Raw genomic sequence first — 17,083 nt, forward strand, 5'->3', positions numbered from 1 at the left:
TTAGCATTCATTTCCGGAGAACCAGAATTTTAAAGCAAGCATGTAATGTTGAGACTTTTTAAGGAATTGGCCAGACCTCATTTGGGGAATTATGAGCAGTTTTAGGCCCCATATCTCAGGATGGACTGTCACTGGAGAGGGTTCAGAGGAGGTTTATGAGAACGATTGAAATGGTTAATGCATGAGGTTTGAGCTCATAGGACGAGATGTTTCACTCCCTTTGATATGCAGATCCTAACGGGTCAAAACATAGAGATGCTGAGGTGGGGCTTGGTGGGTGGCAGATGCCCGGGTCATAAGGTGGGCACCCCCTTTCTTAGATGTTTCGTCAAGTTAAGCCCACTAAATCTCCGGAGGGCTCAACAGTGCGACCCAGTGTCCCAGGTGCACCCCCTTCTCATCTGGCCACCCATGCGTCATTTCAGGGCCCAGCTGCCGTCACGCCTCTTCATCCATAACCAGTGGCTGTTTCGCTCAGCTACCTCCGAGAGTTCTTTTACAGCTTGCCACTGGCCCTGGCCTCGGACTCCCAGTCCCTTCAGCAATCTGACCATGGAAGAAGCCACAAATCCTCTGCAGCCAACCTCTACTGAGAAAACCTGCACCTTCTATCCATGCTGCTTAGCATCTGTGACCAACTCAGTGCACCTTAGATGTTTCCACTCATACGCCTCACAGACTGCATCGTCCCAGGGCACTGTCAGGTCTGAGATTACTACAAGTTTCCCCCGCCATCCGAAGGTAGAGCGTTCCTATGAAATGGTTCATATGCCGGAATATCGTAAAGCGAAGAAGCAATTACCATTTATTTATATTGGAAAAATTTGTGAGCGTTCGCAGACCCAAAAATAACATACCAAATCATGCCAAATAACACATAAAACCTAAAATAACAGTAACATATAGTAAAAGCAGGAATGATATGATAAATACACAGCCTATATAAAGTAGAAATACTTCTCTACAATGATTGCCTGCACTGCTCTCCGTAGCGAAAATCTCACGCAAGCGCTCTTGGCAGAAACACGGCGCAAGTGCTCTCCAGTAACCTTTAAGCTGCCACATCATACCAAATAACACGTAAACACACAGCCGATATAAAGTAGAAATAATGTATGTACAGTGTAATATCACTTACAGGAATCGGGAAGACACCGTCGAGCACACTGATGATGGTGTGTTAGGCTGAGTCATCGGAGGTTGGGGTGGAGCAGTGGCCCCCACCCTCCGGGCAGCGAACTGATACCGATCCGCGAAGAATGCAGTGGTCCCACGGTGGTTGGGACGCACCCAGCACATCTTTAAGAAAAAAGCCGAAATAAACAAGCTAACTAATTAGGTGCCACCTGGCACGTAAATGTTAGCCCAGATCAGAGGCGATTGCCGATTGCCGATTGCATCGCCTCTGATCTGGGCCGACATTTACGTGCCGGGCGGCACCTAATTAATTAGCTTGTTTATTTCGGCTTTTTCCTTAAAGATGTGCTGGATGCCTCCCGGCTACCGCGAATCGGTATCCGTCCGCGGCCCGGGGGTTGGGACCATTGGGGTGGTGGGACACGGGGGTGTCATCTCATCGTCGATCAGGGCAGACAGGTCATCTTCTTCTATGTCTGCCTGCCTTGATGTCGAAGGTCGAGGTTCGTCGTCTGCTGTGGCTGATGTGGAAGGCTTGCTTGACTGCTTAGCCTCGTGCATTTTTCTATCATACAGTTCTTTGTAAGCGCTCAAACCATCCTGCAAATATGCCCTAAACCGATGTACCCTTTCAAAATTAAAGTCGTACTTTATCATTGCAGCGAAAATCTCACGCAGTTGCTTCACGTTCAGTTCCTGGACGACTTCACTTTCACTACTGCATTCGGTTTTGTTATCTTTTCCTCTTCCAATTGCATCAGCTCTTCATCTATCAGTTCTTGGTCATGGGATGCCAAAAACTCTTCAACATCATCTTCGTCAGCTTCCACAAGCCAAACTCACTTCGTCCTTACTTTGTTCACCACGATCGAAACACTTAATTATGTCTAGTTTTACACTAACTGCAACACCCTTACGAGTTCTTTTTGCTTTTCCAATACCTTAGAACTCAACTTGTTAATGGCTGCTCACAGGCACGTGTTTAAGCAATGCCGGCGAGAATGCAATTCCAAATCCGGGGGAGAGCCGCTGCTCGGGGCGCGCACTGCTTTTTCCGCGCGCTGCCTTTTTTTGTAACAGTGAAAGCACCTTCTGGTAGCGAAAACAAATAACTAATGTAGGTCTTTCGTAACAGCAAGGTTTCGTAAAGCGAACGTTCGAAAAGCGGGGACACCTGTATAGCCTTCAGAGCAATGGACCATAAGGCCAAATATAGTCTGAGGGTGGTAGTGACTATCTCTGGGGGAAACATCAGCCTTTTGTCAAGGTCAACAGCCATGTTCCAGTCACAAGCAGGGTCCCAAATGCTTTACACCAACCGTGTCACTGAGACATCGTGGATGGTGCTTCCTCCAGTCATATTGGACTTAGTGTTGTACAGCCCTTGCTTCTCCACAATAGATACCAAACATCTGAGGACCTAGTTGTGCCTCCATGTGTATCTTCCTTGAGTGAGGCTTTCTTTGCAAGATAAGAGACTGTTCCTGAGGTTTGCTGCTCTTCTACAGAGTGGACAAGCTGGGTCTTCACCGAACCACTGGTTCAGCTCTTAGAAGGAAGCTAATCCTTTTCCCATAAGTCTTTCGGGCTGAATTTTCTTTTCTCAATGTTTTCCCACCTTTTCCACCGTCCCCGTTTTGCCTGAGACACTGCTCTTGCATACCTCATCTGCTCCTCCTTCCACCACCATAGCTCACCGTTGCTTTGGTTTGTTGCCTTTTGCCAAATGGACCTATTGAGCCTGTGCCAAGGCCCCCTCTTCCAGCTTGCACCTGGCCCACCACGTCTGCAAACCTGAGCGCTGCTTTTGCCTGTCTTACTGACTTTGCTGGACACCACTTTCTCCCTGTGAAGGTCCTGGGTGCAGTATCCTGGACAACACAGTCACATTATTCTCAGAGAGTAATCTCAAGCCTCACGTTGGTACACTGGAACTCTTCAGTCAGTCCCATGACAAGCAACTCCAGAGCTCCTTTGCCATACAAGTAGATGCTACTTAGTGATCTTGGTAGGCCCATCCACTTCTCTTTTCTTTTTTTTTCTTTTTTAAATTAAAATACAACCGCCACTGCCCCACCACCTCACTGTATGCTCACACCTCTCATCCTCCCACGTCGACAAGCCACCGTCGTGACACGAGTACCTATCCACTTCTTAATGAAGGAACTACCTGTCCTCTCCAACTTTTCAACAAGAGTGATGGGGACTTCATACAGAGTCAGTGGCCACAACACCTGAGGGAGCAATCCAAACTGAAGGCACCAGAGCTTGAAGTTTCATGGCAGCAAGGCCTTACTGATCACTTTAAGCCCTTTGATAATTTCTTCTCTCAACAGATTCAATTGATTTGTATCACGGAGGTTTACATTGTGCCAATGCCCCAAGCTTTTAACTGGCATTTCTGACACAGTAGGAATTATTTTCCAATCTGCATGGAACTGACAGTTGACCAACGTTCCTTTGACTGTAGAAATGCTCCTAGACTTCTTTGTTTTAATCGTCATTCAGGCCCATTTGATGTTTGAATGGAGCTTCTCAAGCAACCGTTTGATACATGAGATGGTAGTTGTTAAATCATCCATAAATGCCCGGATTGGTGGTGGTCGTAGTCCTGACTTCAGTCGCCGTCCTCCTACTACCCACTTAGAAGTTCTAATGATTACTTCCATTGCCATGGGAAAGGCCAGCGGAGAGATGGTGCAACCTGCCATTATGACTACCTCCACAGGCTGCCAGGCTATGTTGTACTCTGCGGTTATCAATGAGAACTGGAGATCTTAAAAGTAGGCTTGGCCAGGGTTGTAACACATTCTGGTACACAGAAGAATTTAAATGAAGACCACAGGAGGTTATGTGAGACCAACCCAAAGGCATTGGCTAGGGCCAAGAACAAGACATGGAGGTCTCTTCTTTCCCTTTTAGCAGTTTGTAACTGATGCCAAATTACACTTGTGTGTTCCAAGCAGCCAGGGAAACCCAGCATCCCTGCCTTTTGCACATGAGCGTTGATGAAATTGTTTTTTTCAAAGTAAGTAGACAATCTTTGTGCTATGACACTGAAAAGCATTTTCCCTTCAATGTTTAATAGATTTATTTGCTGAAACTGTCCGGTTTCTGAGGAATCTTTTTCTTTAGGAATTATGCTTTATACTTTATTGTCACCAAACAATTGATACTAGAACATACAATCATCACAGCAATATTTGATTCTGCGCTTCCCGCTCCCTGGATTACCAATATTAAATATTAAAAATAGTAAAAATTAGTAAATATTAAAAATTTAAATTATAAATCATAAATAGAAAATAGAAAAATGGAAAGTAAGGTAGTGCAAAAAAACCGAGAGGCAGTTCCGGATATTTGGAGGGTACAGCCAGATCCGGGTCAGGATCCGTTCAGCAGTCTTATCACAGTTGGAAAGAAGCTGTTCCCAAATCTGGCCATATGAGTTTTCAAGCTCCTGAGCCTTCTCCCGGAGGGAAGAGGGATGAAAAGTGTGTTGGCTGGGTGGGTCGTGTCCTTGATTATCCTGGCAGCACTGCTCCGACAGCGTGCGGTGTAAAGTGAGTCTAAGGATGGAAGATTGGTTTGTGCGATGTGCTGCGCCGTGTTCACGATCTTCTGCAGCTTCTTTCAGTCTTGGACAGAACAACTTCCATACCAGATTGTGATGCACCCCAGAAGAATGCTTTCTACGGTGCATCTATAAAAATTAGTGAGGGTTTTAGGGGACAGGCCAAATTTTTTTAGTTTTCTCAGGAAGTAAAGGCACTGGTGGGCCTTTTTGGCAGTGAACTCTGCTTGGTTGGACCAAGTCAGGTCATTTGTGATATCGACCCCGAGGAACTTAAAGCTTTTGACCTGTTCTACTTGCGCACCACCGATGTAAATTGGGTCGTGCGGTCCGCTACTCCTTCTGAAGTCAACGACCAATTCCTTCGTCTAGGGATAGGTTATTGTCTTTGCACCATGCCACCAGGTTCTTAATTTCCTGTCTGTACTCAAACTCATCGTTAGCCGAGATACGGCCTACAATTATTGTGTCATCAGCAAACTTATATATTGAGTTTGATGGAAACTGGCTACACAATCACGCGTGTACAGTGAGTACAGCAGGGGGCTGAGCACACAGCCTTGTGGGGCACTGGTGCTCAGCGTGATTGTAGAGGAGAGCTTGTCCCCTATTTTTTACAGCCTGGGTCCTGTCTGTGAAGAAGTTGAAGATCCGGCTGCAGATCTGAGCGCTAAGGCCCAGGTTCCGGAGCTTAGGAATAAGTTTATTTGGAATGATAGTATTAAAGGCAGAGCTGTAGTCAATGAAAAGGAGCCTTATGTATGCGTCTTTATTCTCCAGGTGTTCTAAGGAGGAATGTAGGGCCAGAGAGATGGCATCTGCCATTGACCTGTTGTTCCGGTATGCGAATTGCAAAGTGTCGAGGTTGACTGGTAGGCTGTGGTTGATGTGTGCCATAACCAATCTCTTGAAGCACTTCATAGCAATTGATGTCAGAGCCACAGGTCGATAGTCATTCAGGCATGCCACCTTGCTCTTCTTCGGCACTGGGATTATCGTTGCCTTCTTAAAACATGAAGGGATCTTAGACTGAAGTAAAGAGCAGTTGAAGTAGAATTCCTCCTGCCCGCTGCCATGCTTCAGGAATCAGTTTATTCTTCTGGGCCACCTTCATCTGTTTCCATAAGAAGTTCAGGACTCTTGGTGCATTTTTGTAGTTTGTATGGAACTCCATTTGGCCCTGGCACTGAAGCAGCCCTCGCCCGCTTTACTACTTTTATTATCTCACTATATCTGGGGGGAACTGATGTCAAATTGCTGATGTGGAGGGTGGATGGGTGGCATATCTGAAGGTATTGAGATGTGTTCAGCTCCAGCTGTCTGAGTATCTCAGCTTCAGATTATCTTCCACTCTTCCTTTGACACCTTAGGAGTTCCATTCTTCTGCTTTGTGAAAATGCTGTTCACAAACTTGCAGAGGTCCTTATGGACATTTGATGGATCTGTGACTGTTATCTAATTAAAACCTAATTGAATATTGAAAGGCCTAGACAGCGCAGTTTTAGGGAAGATGTTTCCAATACTGGGAGAGTCAAAGATCAGTGGGCATGGCCTCAGAATAGAAGAATGTCCCTCTAGAACAGTGATGAGGAGGGATTCCTGTGCAAAAGGATGGTGAGTCTGTGGAATTCATTGTCACAGGTGAATTGTATCCAAGTATATTTAAAGCAGAGGTTGATATTTACTAACGGTGTCAAAGGTTATGGAGAAAAGGCAGGTGAATCGTATTACGGGGCAAAATAAATCAGTTGTGAAGGAATGGTGGAGCAGAATCAATGGTCCAAATGATTTAATTCTACTCCTATGTCTTATGGTCTTAACTTCAGAACGTTTTCATTTCTAGGGCTGGGCTGGGGTTTGACATGACTATTTATTCAGTTCAGATTTCTGCAGAAAATTTACTCAGTGGGAATAAAGACTGAGATAATCCCTGATTTTTTTTTCAAACCACATTAAAGATTTTCACAGCTAAATGGAAGTTGTCATTTTGAAGGAAGTGGGGGAGCCCAATGCCGCTGCTTCTTCCCTAAGGGAATTCAACAGATGATCTGTTGTTACCACAAAATATAATGCACCCCCACTCCTGTTGGTGTGAATGGTGAGGAGGACAGAAATTGCACTGCAATCCAGCTCTTTCCCCTCTAGCTCCTAGCATGCAATGTGAAAGAACGGCAAATAAACTAATTTTGGCAGTGGCAAAGTGGGGAGGTACCACAGGCCATCTTTTCCAATTATCCTACAGCCTGTCCATTTGAATTTCAACTAAGTAATGAAGGAAAATCCAGTTCTAAGATTGGAGTTCCAGATTCCTTGATCCTGATGAATATGAATCTTTAAACAATGCTGTTCAGTCGTTCCATATGTCCAGCAGTGTGGCTCTATTGAAATTGGTAAATTGGTTTATTATTGTCACATGTACAGTGAAAGACTTTGTTTAGTATGACATTCCTATTGATTTTATTACATTAGTGCATTGAGGTACAACGTAAGACAATAACAGAATGCAGAATAATGTGTTACAGTGCAGAGAAAGTGCAGTGCACACAGACAATGGAGTACAAGTTTATAATTCTGAAGGAACTCAGCAGGTCAGGCAGCATCTCTGGAAATGAATAAACAGCCGACATGTTGGGCCGTGACCCTGGTTCAGGACTGGAAAGGAAGGGGAAGTTGCCAGAATAAAAAGGTGGGGAGAGGGGATGGAGGATAGCTAGAAGGTGATAGGTGAAGCCAGGTGGGTGGGAAAGATACGAGGACTGGAGAGGAAGGAATCTGATAAGATAGGAGAGTGGACCAGAGGAGAAAGAGAAGAAGGAGGGGACCTGGGGGAGGTGGTAGGCAGGTGCGAAGAGGTAAGAGGTCAGAGTGGGAAATAGAAAAAGGGAGGGGGAGTGAACTATTTTTACCGGAAAGAGAAATCGATATTCAGGGTACCCAGGTGTAATGTAAGATGTTGCTCCTTCACCCTGATTGAAGTATGGAGGTGTGCTACTCTTTTCTCCTGAATTTAGTTGAGTTCAATATAATCAAAAATTTGAGACAAAGTACGGCAAGACAAGACAAGGTATCTTGTGCCAAGATGAGGCCATGGACAAGGTAGATTACGACATCAAGAGTCCATCTTATTATACTGGGAAACCATTCAATAACAGCAGGGTAGGAACTGCCCTACAGCCTGGTGGTACGTGCTTTCAGGTTTTTGTATTTTCTATCCGATGGGAGACAGGAGAAGAGAGAACGTCTGGCTGGGTCTTTGATTATGCTGGCTGTTTCACTGAGGCAGTTGGAAGTACAAACAGAATCCATGCAACTGCTTAATACCTTGTCTCAAACTTTTGATTATATTGAACTCAAATAAATGCAGGAGAAAAGACCAACACATCTCCATACTTCAATCAACATGTTTAAAATCTGCTGTGAGTTAATGGATATTTTCTTTATGGTTTGACTATTATTTTTTATTTTTTTTATATATTGTTCTCATCTGATTTAAAGTTTTTTAGGTAAAGCAATCAGTAGGTTCATTGACAGTCTGTGATGCTAAACAGGCAATTATTTTCTCATGATTTTCTCTGCATTGAAAAACTAAGTAAATAATTCTTTGCTTCATTTAGGGAAGTCAAACAGCTTCTGGCAAAGATGACTCCAGCGCTGGGGAATCAAAAACTAGAGGCTCCAGCCTCTAGTTAAGCTAAGAGGGGAGAAATTTAATAGAACCATCAGTGCAGCTTTTTTGTCCACATATGGAATAAGGTGCCAAATGAAGTGTTTGAGGCAGGTACAATAACAACATTAACAAGACATTTGGAATGATACCTTGTCTGGGAAGATATGGGCCAAATATGGGAAATGTTTTTCCAGATATAAGCCGACTTGCGGTGAAGCAGCATCCACAATGGACTTCAAGGCGAGTGGCCCTGTGTTCAAATCCCGCCAGCTCCTTGTATGCTTTCCACCCGGGCTGGGTTCATCATCAAGCTAGTAACTCAGCTTCGTAAGAAACATGCAAAACGCTAAGTAAATGTCAAAGGTTGCCACCCGATGTGCCACAAGGCACAGAGAGAAACAAAAGAAAGAGTAAAAGAGAGGAGAGAGTAGATATTGGACAGCTGGATGATGCAATGCAGAGGTAGTAATGGGAGACAAAGAAATGGCGGGTGAACTGATAAGTATTTTGCATCAGTCTTCACTGTGAAAGACATCATTAGTATGTTGGATGTTTGAGAGTGTCAAGGGGCAGAAGTGAGTGCAGTTGCGATTACTAGGGAGAAGGTGCTTGGAAAATTGAAAGGTCTGAAGGTAGGTAAGTCACCTAGACATGATGGATTACATCCCAGCATTCTAAAAGAGGTAGCTGAAGAGATTGTAGCAGCATTAGTAATGAGCTTTCAAGAATCAATTGATTCTGGCATGGTTTCAGAAGAATGAAAAATTGCACATGTCATCCCACTCTTCAAAATGTGAAGGAGGCAAAAGAAAGGAAATTATATGACAGTTAACTGATTTCCACAGTTGGGAAGATGTTGGAGTCAATTGTTAAGAATGTAGTTGCAGGATACTTGGAGGCACATGTGTGTGTGGGCACGTGGCCAAGTGGTTAAGGCATTGGACTAGCTACCTGAAGGTCGTGAGTTCGAGCCCCAGCCAAGGGAACGTGTTCTGTCCTTGAGCAAGGCACTTAATCACACATTGCTCTGCGATGACACTGGTGCCAAGCTGTATGGGTCCTAATGCCCTTCCCTTGGACAACATTGGTGTCGTGGAGAGGGGAGACTTGCAGCATGGGCAACTGCTGGTCTTCCATACAACCTTGCCCAGGCCTGCGCCCTGGAGAGTGAAGACTTTCCAGGCGCAGATCCATGGTCTCGCAGGACTAACGGAGGCACATGACAAAGTAAGCCAAAGTCAGATGGTTTCCTTAAGGGAAAATCTTTGAACAAATAATAAATCAGTGGCAACTGTCAGATGGCCTTTGACAAGATGCCGCACATGAGGCTGCTTGACAAGATAAGATCCCAGGCTATTACAGGAAAGGTACCAGCAAGGATAAAGCGGAAGCAGATTGGCTGGAGGCAAAGAATGGGAATAAAGGGAACCTTTTCAAATTAGCTGCCAGTAACTAGTGGTGTTCCCCAGGGGTTGATGTTGGGACCACTTCTTTTTATGTCGTATGTCAAAGATTTGGATGACGGAATTGATGGCTTTGTGGCCAGTTTTGCAGATGATATGAAGATAGGTGGAGGGGCAGGTAGTGTTGAGGAAGCAGAGGAGCTGTAGAGGACTTAGATTAGGAAAATGGGCAAAGAGGAAGCAGATGGAATACAATGTCAGCAGGTGTATAGTCATGCATGTGATAGAACAAATAAAAGCAAAGACTATTTTCTAAACAGAGAGAAAATGCAGAAATCTGAGGTGCATAGGGGTTTGGAAGTTCTGGTACAGAATTCCCTACAGGTTAATTTGCAAGTTGAATCGGTGGTGAGGAAGGCTAATACAACGTTAGCACTTATTTCATGAGGACTAGGATATAAAAGCAAGTTCGTTATGCTGAGGCTGTATAAGGCACAAGTGAGGCCTCACTTGGAGTATTGTAAGCAGTTTTGGGCCCCTTATTTAAGAAAGGATGTGCTGACATTGGAAAGGGTTCAGTGGAGGTTCACAAGAATGATTCTGGGAATGAAAGGGTTATTATATGAGCAGTAATTGAGGCTCTGGGCCCATACTCACTGGAATTTAGAAGGTTGGGGGTGGATCTCATTGAAACCTATCAAACAACGGAAGTGCCAAATAGAGTGAATGTGAAGAGGGTTTTTCTTATAGTGAGTGAGTCTAGGACCAGAGGGCACTGCCTCAGAATAGATGGACATCCATTTAGAACAGAAATGAGGAGAAAATTCTTTAACCAGAGTGTGGCAAGTCTGTAGAATTCATTGCCACAGATGGCTGTGGAGGCCAAGTCATTGGGTTTATCTAAAGAGCATGCTGACAGGTTTTAAGTAGTCAGGGAGTCAAATATTACAGGGAGAAGGCAGGAGTATGGGTTTGAATGGGATAATAAATCAGACACGATGGAAAGGCTAAGCAGACTTGATGGGCTGAATGGCCTAATTCTGCTTCTGTGTATTATGGTTTATATCTGCGTGTCTCCATGAATTCCAAAACCATTTTGGATAGAATTCCCTTTGAACACTGGTATTTAAAGGTTAACAGCAGCCGAATAGCTCATGCTACTCAGTATTTTTAACACTATCAATACTTGGCCAGTTTATGAAAGTCAGTAGGGTTATTTTTTGCTCCTTAAGGTGCTAAACACAGTTTATCAAAACTAAATGCAGATTAGGTGCTTTAATTTAATACAAACAGAAAGAAAAGCTGCTGTTACTGGATGGTAATTGAAGACACTTAACATCCAGAAAGCCTTTAGAGAATCTGAATGCCCAGCAGACAGGAAATCAGTCCTTTCTTTCTAAATATGAAACTGATGGCAGGACTTCCCCTTTCAAACATAGAATGTGAAAGAATTATATGATTAATAGCACTGCATCTAATTTAACAAAAAGCTCTTTATCAAATTATTCTCAAACTGTAATTATGTAGTCACTGATTTCAGATCCACATCACACATCAACTTTAGAAGCCTGTTAGAACATTTCACGGTACATATGTGCATTTTCTTTGTTAAAATATTGCTTTCTCTGGGATACTGTACCCTGTAAGTAATTAATGGGAACCACAGACCATGTGTTGCTATTTCATTAGCAATGGTTAATTTAGCCAAACCTTGTTTAAAAAGGTCTAAGCACTCTAGTTCAAGCATCCCCCACCTCCTCTATGGTCTTGATCAGGGCATACAGGGATACAGGGAGAAGGCAGGAGATTGGGGCTGAGAGGAAAAATTGATTGTTCACGACAAAATGATGGAGCAGCTTTGATGGGCCAAATGACCTAATTCTGCTCCTATGTCTTATGGTCTCTATCTACTTACTACCAGTCACTGCACCGTAAACACTTTAAACCACTTTTTATAACGTTGTTTACACTGCAAATACACGTTCGTATTTATGTACCGTCTTTTTGCACATTTTATTCCTTATCCGTACTTTATTTCTTTTTTTAATATAATTCTATTCTTATAATTATCGAATGCTGTTGCATGTCACACCCTGACCAATACACCTCAGTATATTCCTAAATGCTGGCGCGTGGCCAAGTGGTTAAGGCCTTCAGATCTAGTGATCTGAAGGTTGCTAGTTCAAGCCTTGGCTGAGGCAGCATGTTGTGTCCTTGAGCAAGGCACCTAACCACACATTGCTCTGCAATGACACCAGTACCAAGCTGATGGGTCCTAGTGCCCTTCCCTTGGACAACATCGGTGCCGTGGAGAGGGGCGACTTGCAGCATGGGCAACTGCTGGTCTTCCATACAACCTTGTCCAGGCCTGCGCCCTGGAAACCTTCCAAGGCGCAAATCCATGGTCTCATGAGACTAACAGACGCCTATATAAATATTCCTAAATACATATAAATGTACATGGCGAATAAAGTTCATCATTGATCCTGGAAATTAAGATCATCTAGCAAGGTGCAAAGTCATCCCTTTCAATTGCTCTCATTCCCTTTTACTATTCAACCTGCATGCTAAAAACAGACATGAACAGGAACCAATTCAGCTCTGTACACTCTCCCACTCTCCATCTCTCCATGGTCATACAGCTTGGTAATATCATTCAAATTGATGCATAAGGCACATGATAAACATATTGTCAAAAATTTAAAAGTTCATGATGCTGGAGTTAGCATGGAAGACTCACTAGCTAATAGGAAACAGAGAACAGGCGTGAATAGGTCTTTTTCTGAAATGTCTGAAGAATTGCAAATGGCTTTCAATCCAGATAAATAAGAGGTGTTGCATTTTTGAAGATCAAACTAGGGCTACGTCTACCCTACGCCGGATAATTTTGAAAACGCCGGTTTCGAGTAAAAACGACAGGCGTCCACACTAAGCGTTTTTCAAAATATCTCCGTCCACATTAGGCGGATATTTGGGCGAATCTCCTCCTACTGGGCATGCGCAGGACACACAGAAAACAAGCGAAGAGGAATCAGTATACTTAGTGCGCGTTTGTCCAGTTACAGAGTAGAAAAAACTTCAAAGGAATTGCTCTTGGCTCTCGCGCAGGAGGACTTAAAACTAAAAAAAAAACAAATACTGGAGCGTATGGAGGCAACCGACCAGGAGTTCACGGACAGTATGACACGGCTGACGACGAACATTGAAAAACTGACTAACTCTGTTGCATTAATAAAGCACCTTGTTAAATGTATAAAACATGTCTGCATCAGAGTTATCTTGTATTTCTATACAATGTTACATCAGGCTGTTACACATCTATTGTCAGAGAAGTACTTGCATAAATAGGTAAACCACCTTCATACAAGCAAGGACAGAAAACGGGGCAAGGTGAGTATACTTATTTATTCAGTAAGCTATAGGTCAAAGTATTTGGTGAGTACATTTCTATCTCTTCTGGCTTCAGTCTCGTTGCCGTCTGTTCTGAAATTGTTAGGTAGTTGCGTTCAAGAAAACAACGAAATGCCGCACTGCGGCTATCTGTTCCGGCACGTCATGACAGTGTTTTTAAATAGTCAAAAAAGCTCACTTTACAATTTAACTTTCACGCCGTTCACACCGACTGTGCATTATAACAGCCGTACGGCAGTGCTTGCGCAGTACCAAGCAGAGGCAGAAAAAGCATTGTTGTTGTGGTGTTGTCATGACAGCGTTTTTAAATCTCTCCGGTTACCCCGTACACACTACAATGGATATTAGGCGTTTTCAGATTTATTCACTCTGGAGATCGTTTCTGAAAATCTCCGTTTTCGGGGGATGAAAACGCCGTTTCAGTGTGGACAGAAGGTCAAAACGAAGAGAAAAAGCTTTGTTTTCAAAATTATCCGGCGTAGTGTGGATGTACCCTAGGGCAGCACTTGTACAGTGAATGGTTGGGCCCTAGGGAATGTTATGGAACAAAGGACAAAGGGACCTATGAGTGCACATGCATAGTTCACTGGTAGATGGGGTAGTGAAAAATGCATCCGGCATGCTGGCCTTGACTAGTCAGGACAATGAGTATAGGGGTCGGGAAGTTAAAGTTCGAAGTAAAGACTATTATCAAAGTACATATACAGTATGTCATCATATATAATCCTGAGGTTCATTTTCTTGTGCGCATACTCAGCAAATCTATAGAATAGTAACTATAACAGGATCAAGAAAAGATTAACCAGAGATTATTGGTTGTGGGAACATTTCAATAATGGGGCAAGTGTTTTACTTATACAGGATGTGGCTGAGGCCACATTTAGAGTACTATATCAGCTCTGGCATAGGAAAGACGATGTTAAACAAGAAAGAATGCAGTAAAGATTTACCAGTATGTTGCGTGGATCTGAGCATCTGCTGTACAAGGAGAGGTTGTGTAGACAAGGTTTTTATTCCTTGAAATGTAGCATATTGAGAGGATGAGATAGGGTGACATGATAGTGTAATTGTCTATGATTAGGCTAGGATTAAATCAGGTATTAATGGGTGGCAAAACTTGAAGTTTCAGAAGGGCCTATCTGGAGCTACATCTCAATAAATAAATAAATAAAATCATGGAAGTAATTAAAAGGGTGAAAGCACAGAGTCTTTTTCCAAGACGGGGGTGTAAAAAACAACAAGGCATAGGCTTAAGATCAGAGGCGAGGGATTTCAAATAGACATCAGTGTTAGCCTCTTCACATAAAGGGTGATGTGTATTTGGAATGTGCTGTTTTTTTCTCCAGTCCTGCTGAAGGGTCTCGTCCCGAAACGTCGTCTGTACTCTTTCCACAGATGCTGCCTGGCCCGCTGAGTTCCTCCAGCATTTTGTGCGTACTTCCAGAGGTAGTGTTGAGGCAGGGACAGTAGCACCAATTAAAAGCCATCCAGATAGGTGCATGGATAGGAGAGGTTAAGAGGGCTGTGGGCCAAATGTGGTCAGATGGGCCTAGCTGACTATGCACCATAGTTGGCATGGAGCAGGCAGGCCGAAAAGGGCCATGTGCTGTATGACTGTATGACTCTCTGTAACACATGTGTGTACCACATGGTGCAGGAGTTGGACCATGTGGACCCCAGTAACTCAGCGAGCCCATTGAACACATGTTCTGGTAGCATAGTGGTTAATGTAACATCTTACCGTGTTAGCAATCAGAGTTTAGTTCCTGCCGCTGTCTGTAAAGAACTTGTACGTTCTCCCCATGACCACGTGGGTTTCCTTCAGCTGTTTCGGTTTGCTCCGATGATGTACGGGTTTGGGTTAATAAGTTGTGGACATGCTATGTTGGCACCGGAAGCATGGCGACACTTGCAGCCTGCCCTCAGTACATCTTTGGACTGTGTTGGTTGTTAACGCAAAATGACCTATTTCACTGTATGTTTTGATTTACATGTGATAAATAAAGCTAATCGAACCTAATCTAAACGTAGAATGGTACAGCACTGGGCAGGCTATTCAGCTCACAGTGGTGTGCCGATCTTGATGTCAGTTTATGCTAAATGTCCTTCTTATCAGTATCATCTATATCCCTTCATATTTATGTGTCTGTCTAAAAGCCTCTTAAACTCTACCAAACTGCCTGATTCCACACTACCCCTGTGGTGGAACTATAGGCACCTATCACTCTCTGTATAAAAAAAACTTGCCCCTACAGGCTATCTTCTTGTTTAAGCAGCTTTCCTCACACACAGCCCATAAAAATGTTTTTTTATACAAGGTATTATTTTCCCCACTGCGATAACAGTTAGGAAAAGGCAAATGTTAGGATGCACCAAAAGAAAATGACTGTTCTGTCCAATCAGACTAGCCCGTAGAAAACAGCACAACAAACACACAACAGTATCTTTACCCAAATTAAGCAATCAAGCACACAGTTATTTATAAAATTATTTCCCATTCGGTTATCTTGTCGGTTTCTTTTTTAGTTAGTTAAAAACCAAGTTTTATTTTTCATGTCCATTGAAAATGATGAATTTTGATGTGATAAAGTAGATTATGTTTGCAAAGAAATTATTGAAGAAAATCCAATTTGGTTAACTGTAGTCTGCCCAAATTCAAAGCTCAAAGAGCGAAGTACATTGATTATCCATGTATTTATATGTAATCATATGCTACACCGAGATTCATTTTCTTGCAGGTAGTCACAGTAGAATTAAGAAATACAATAGAAATCAATGAAAATAAATACAATTGAATCAATACTATTTGCAATAAGCTTCAATGTCAATGTTAAGTTTAAAGCACATTCCCTTACCAGTAACTGACTTGGAAGGTTGAGCCAAGCTTCTACTTGTGGAGGAATGGCTACCATGTTCTTCATCAGTGTTGCATTCCTCAGTTAATAAAGTTTCCTGACTGGTGGCAGCTGCACTCCTGAAAGAAGAAATTCACAGCAATACTTTATAGATAATCTGAATCATTATTCAGAATCAGGTTTATTATCAGTGACATGGGTTGTGAAATTTGTTTTTTGCAGCAGCAGCAGTACAGTGTAATACATAAAATTCTACAATCTACAAGTAGAAGTTGTACAAGATGATGGTGAGGCCTAATTTGGAGAATTGTGTGCAGTTCTGATCACCTACCCGCAGGAAAGATATCAATAAAAGTGAAAGAATGCAAAGAAAATTTACAAGGATATACAGGGAAAGGTTAAATAATCTAGGGACTTCATTCCCGAAAGCATAGGAGAATGAAGGGAGATTTTTGATGAAGGGAGGTAAACAAAATTATGAGGGATATAGATAGGATATATGCAAGCAGGCTTTTTTCACTGACTGTGCTTCTCCCTATGGATGCTGTCTGGCCTGCTGCGTTCCACCAGTATTTTGTGTGTTGCTTGAATTTCCAGCATCTGCAGTTTTCCTCGTGTTTGCGTTTTCCACTGATGTTGAATGAGACTAGGACTAGAGGTCATGGGTTAAAGGTGAATGGTGAAATGTTTAAAGGGAACATGAAGGGTAAATTCTTCACTCAGAAGGCAGTGAGAGTGTGGAACGAGCTTCCAGCAGAAGTGCTGGATGCAGGTTTGATTTCAACATTTAAGAGAAATTTAGATAGGTACATGGATGGGAGGGGGTTGCAAGGCTATGGTCCAGTACAGGTTGATGGGACTAGACAGATTAAAAGGGCCCGTTTCTGTGCTGTAATGTTATATGACTCCCTGACCCTAAATATATATATATATATATATGTAGTGCAAAAAAAAAGATCAAAATAGTGAGGTAATGTTCATAGTTTCAAGGACCATTCTGAAATCCGATGGTGGAAGAAAGAAGGGGTTCCCAAGA

General features: G+C 43.0%; 1 protein-coding gene across 2 annotated transcripts in view; it reads right to left on the reverse strand.

Annotated features, from left to right (window-relative positions):
* The window catches only part of xrcc4 (X-ray repair complementing defective repair in Chinese hamster cells 4), a 415,957-nt gene that overhangs the window by 218,026 nt on the left and 180,848 nt on the right, over positions 1-17,083 (reverse strand). For both annotated transcript variants that reach the window (XM_072281272.1, XM_072281273.1), the window contains exon 6: positions 16,048-16,166. In XM_072281272.1, the coding sequence (XP_072137373.1) occupies positions 16,048-16,166 (119 nt within the window). The remainder of the gene's footprint in view (positions 1-16,047; positions 16,167-17,083) is intronic.

Source organism: Mobula birostris, chromosome 17 (assembly GCF_030028105.1).
Source record: "Mobula birostris isolate sMobBir1 chromosome 17, sMobBir1.hap1, whole genome shotgun sequence".
In the NCBI taxonomy this organism is placed as follows: domain Eukaryota; kingdom Metazoa; phylum Chordata; class Chondrichthyes; order Myliobatiformes; family Myliobatidae; genus Mobula; species Mobula birostris.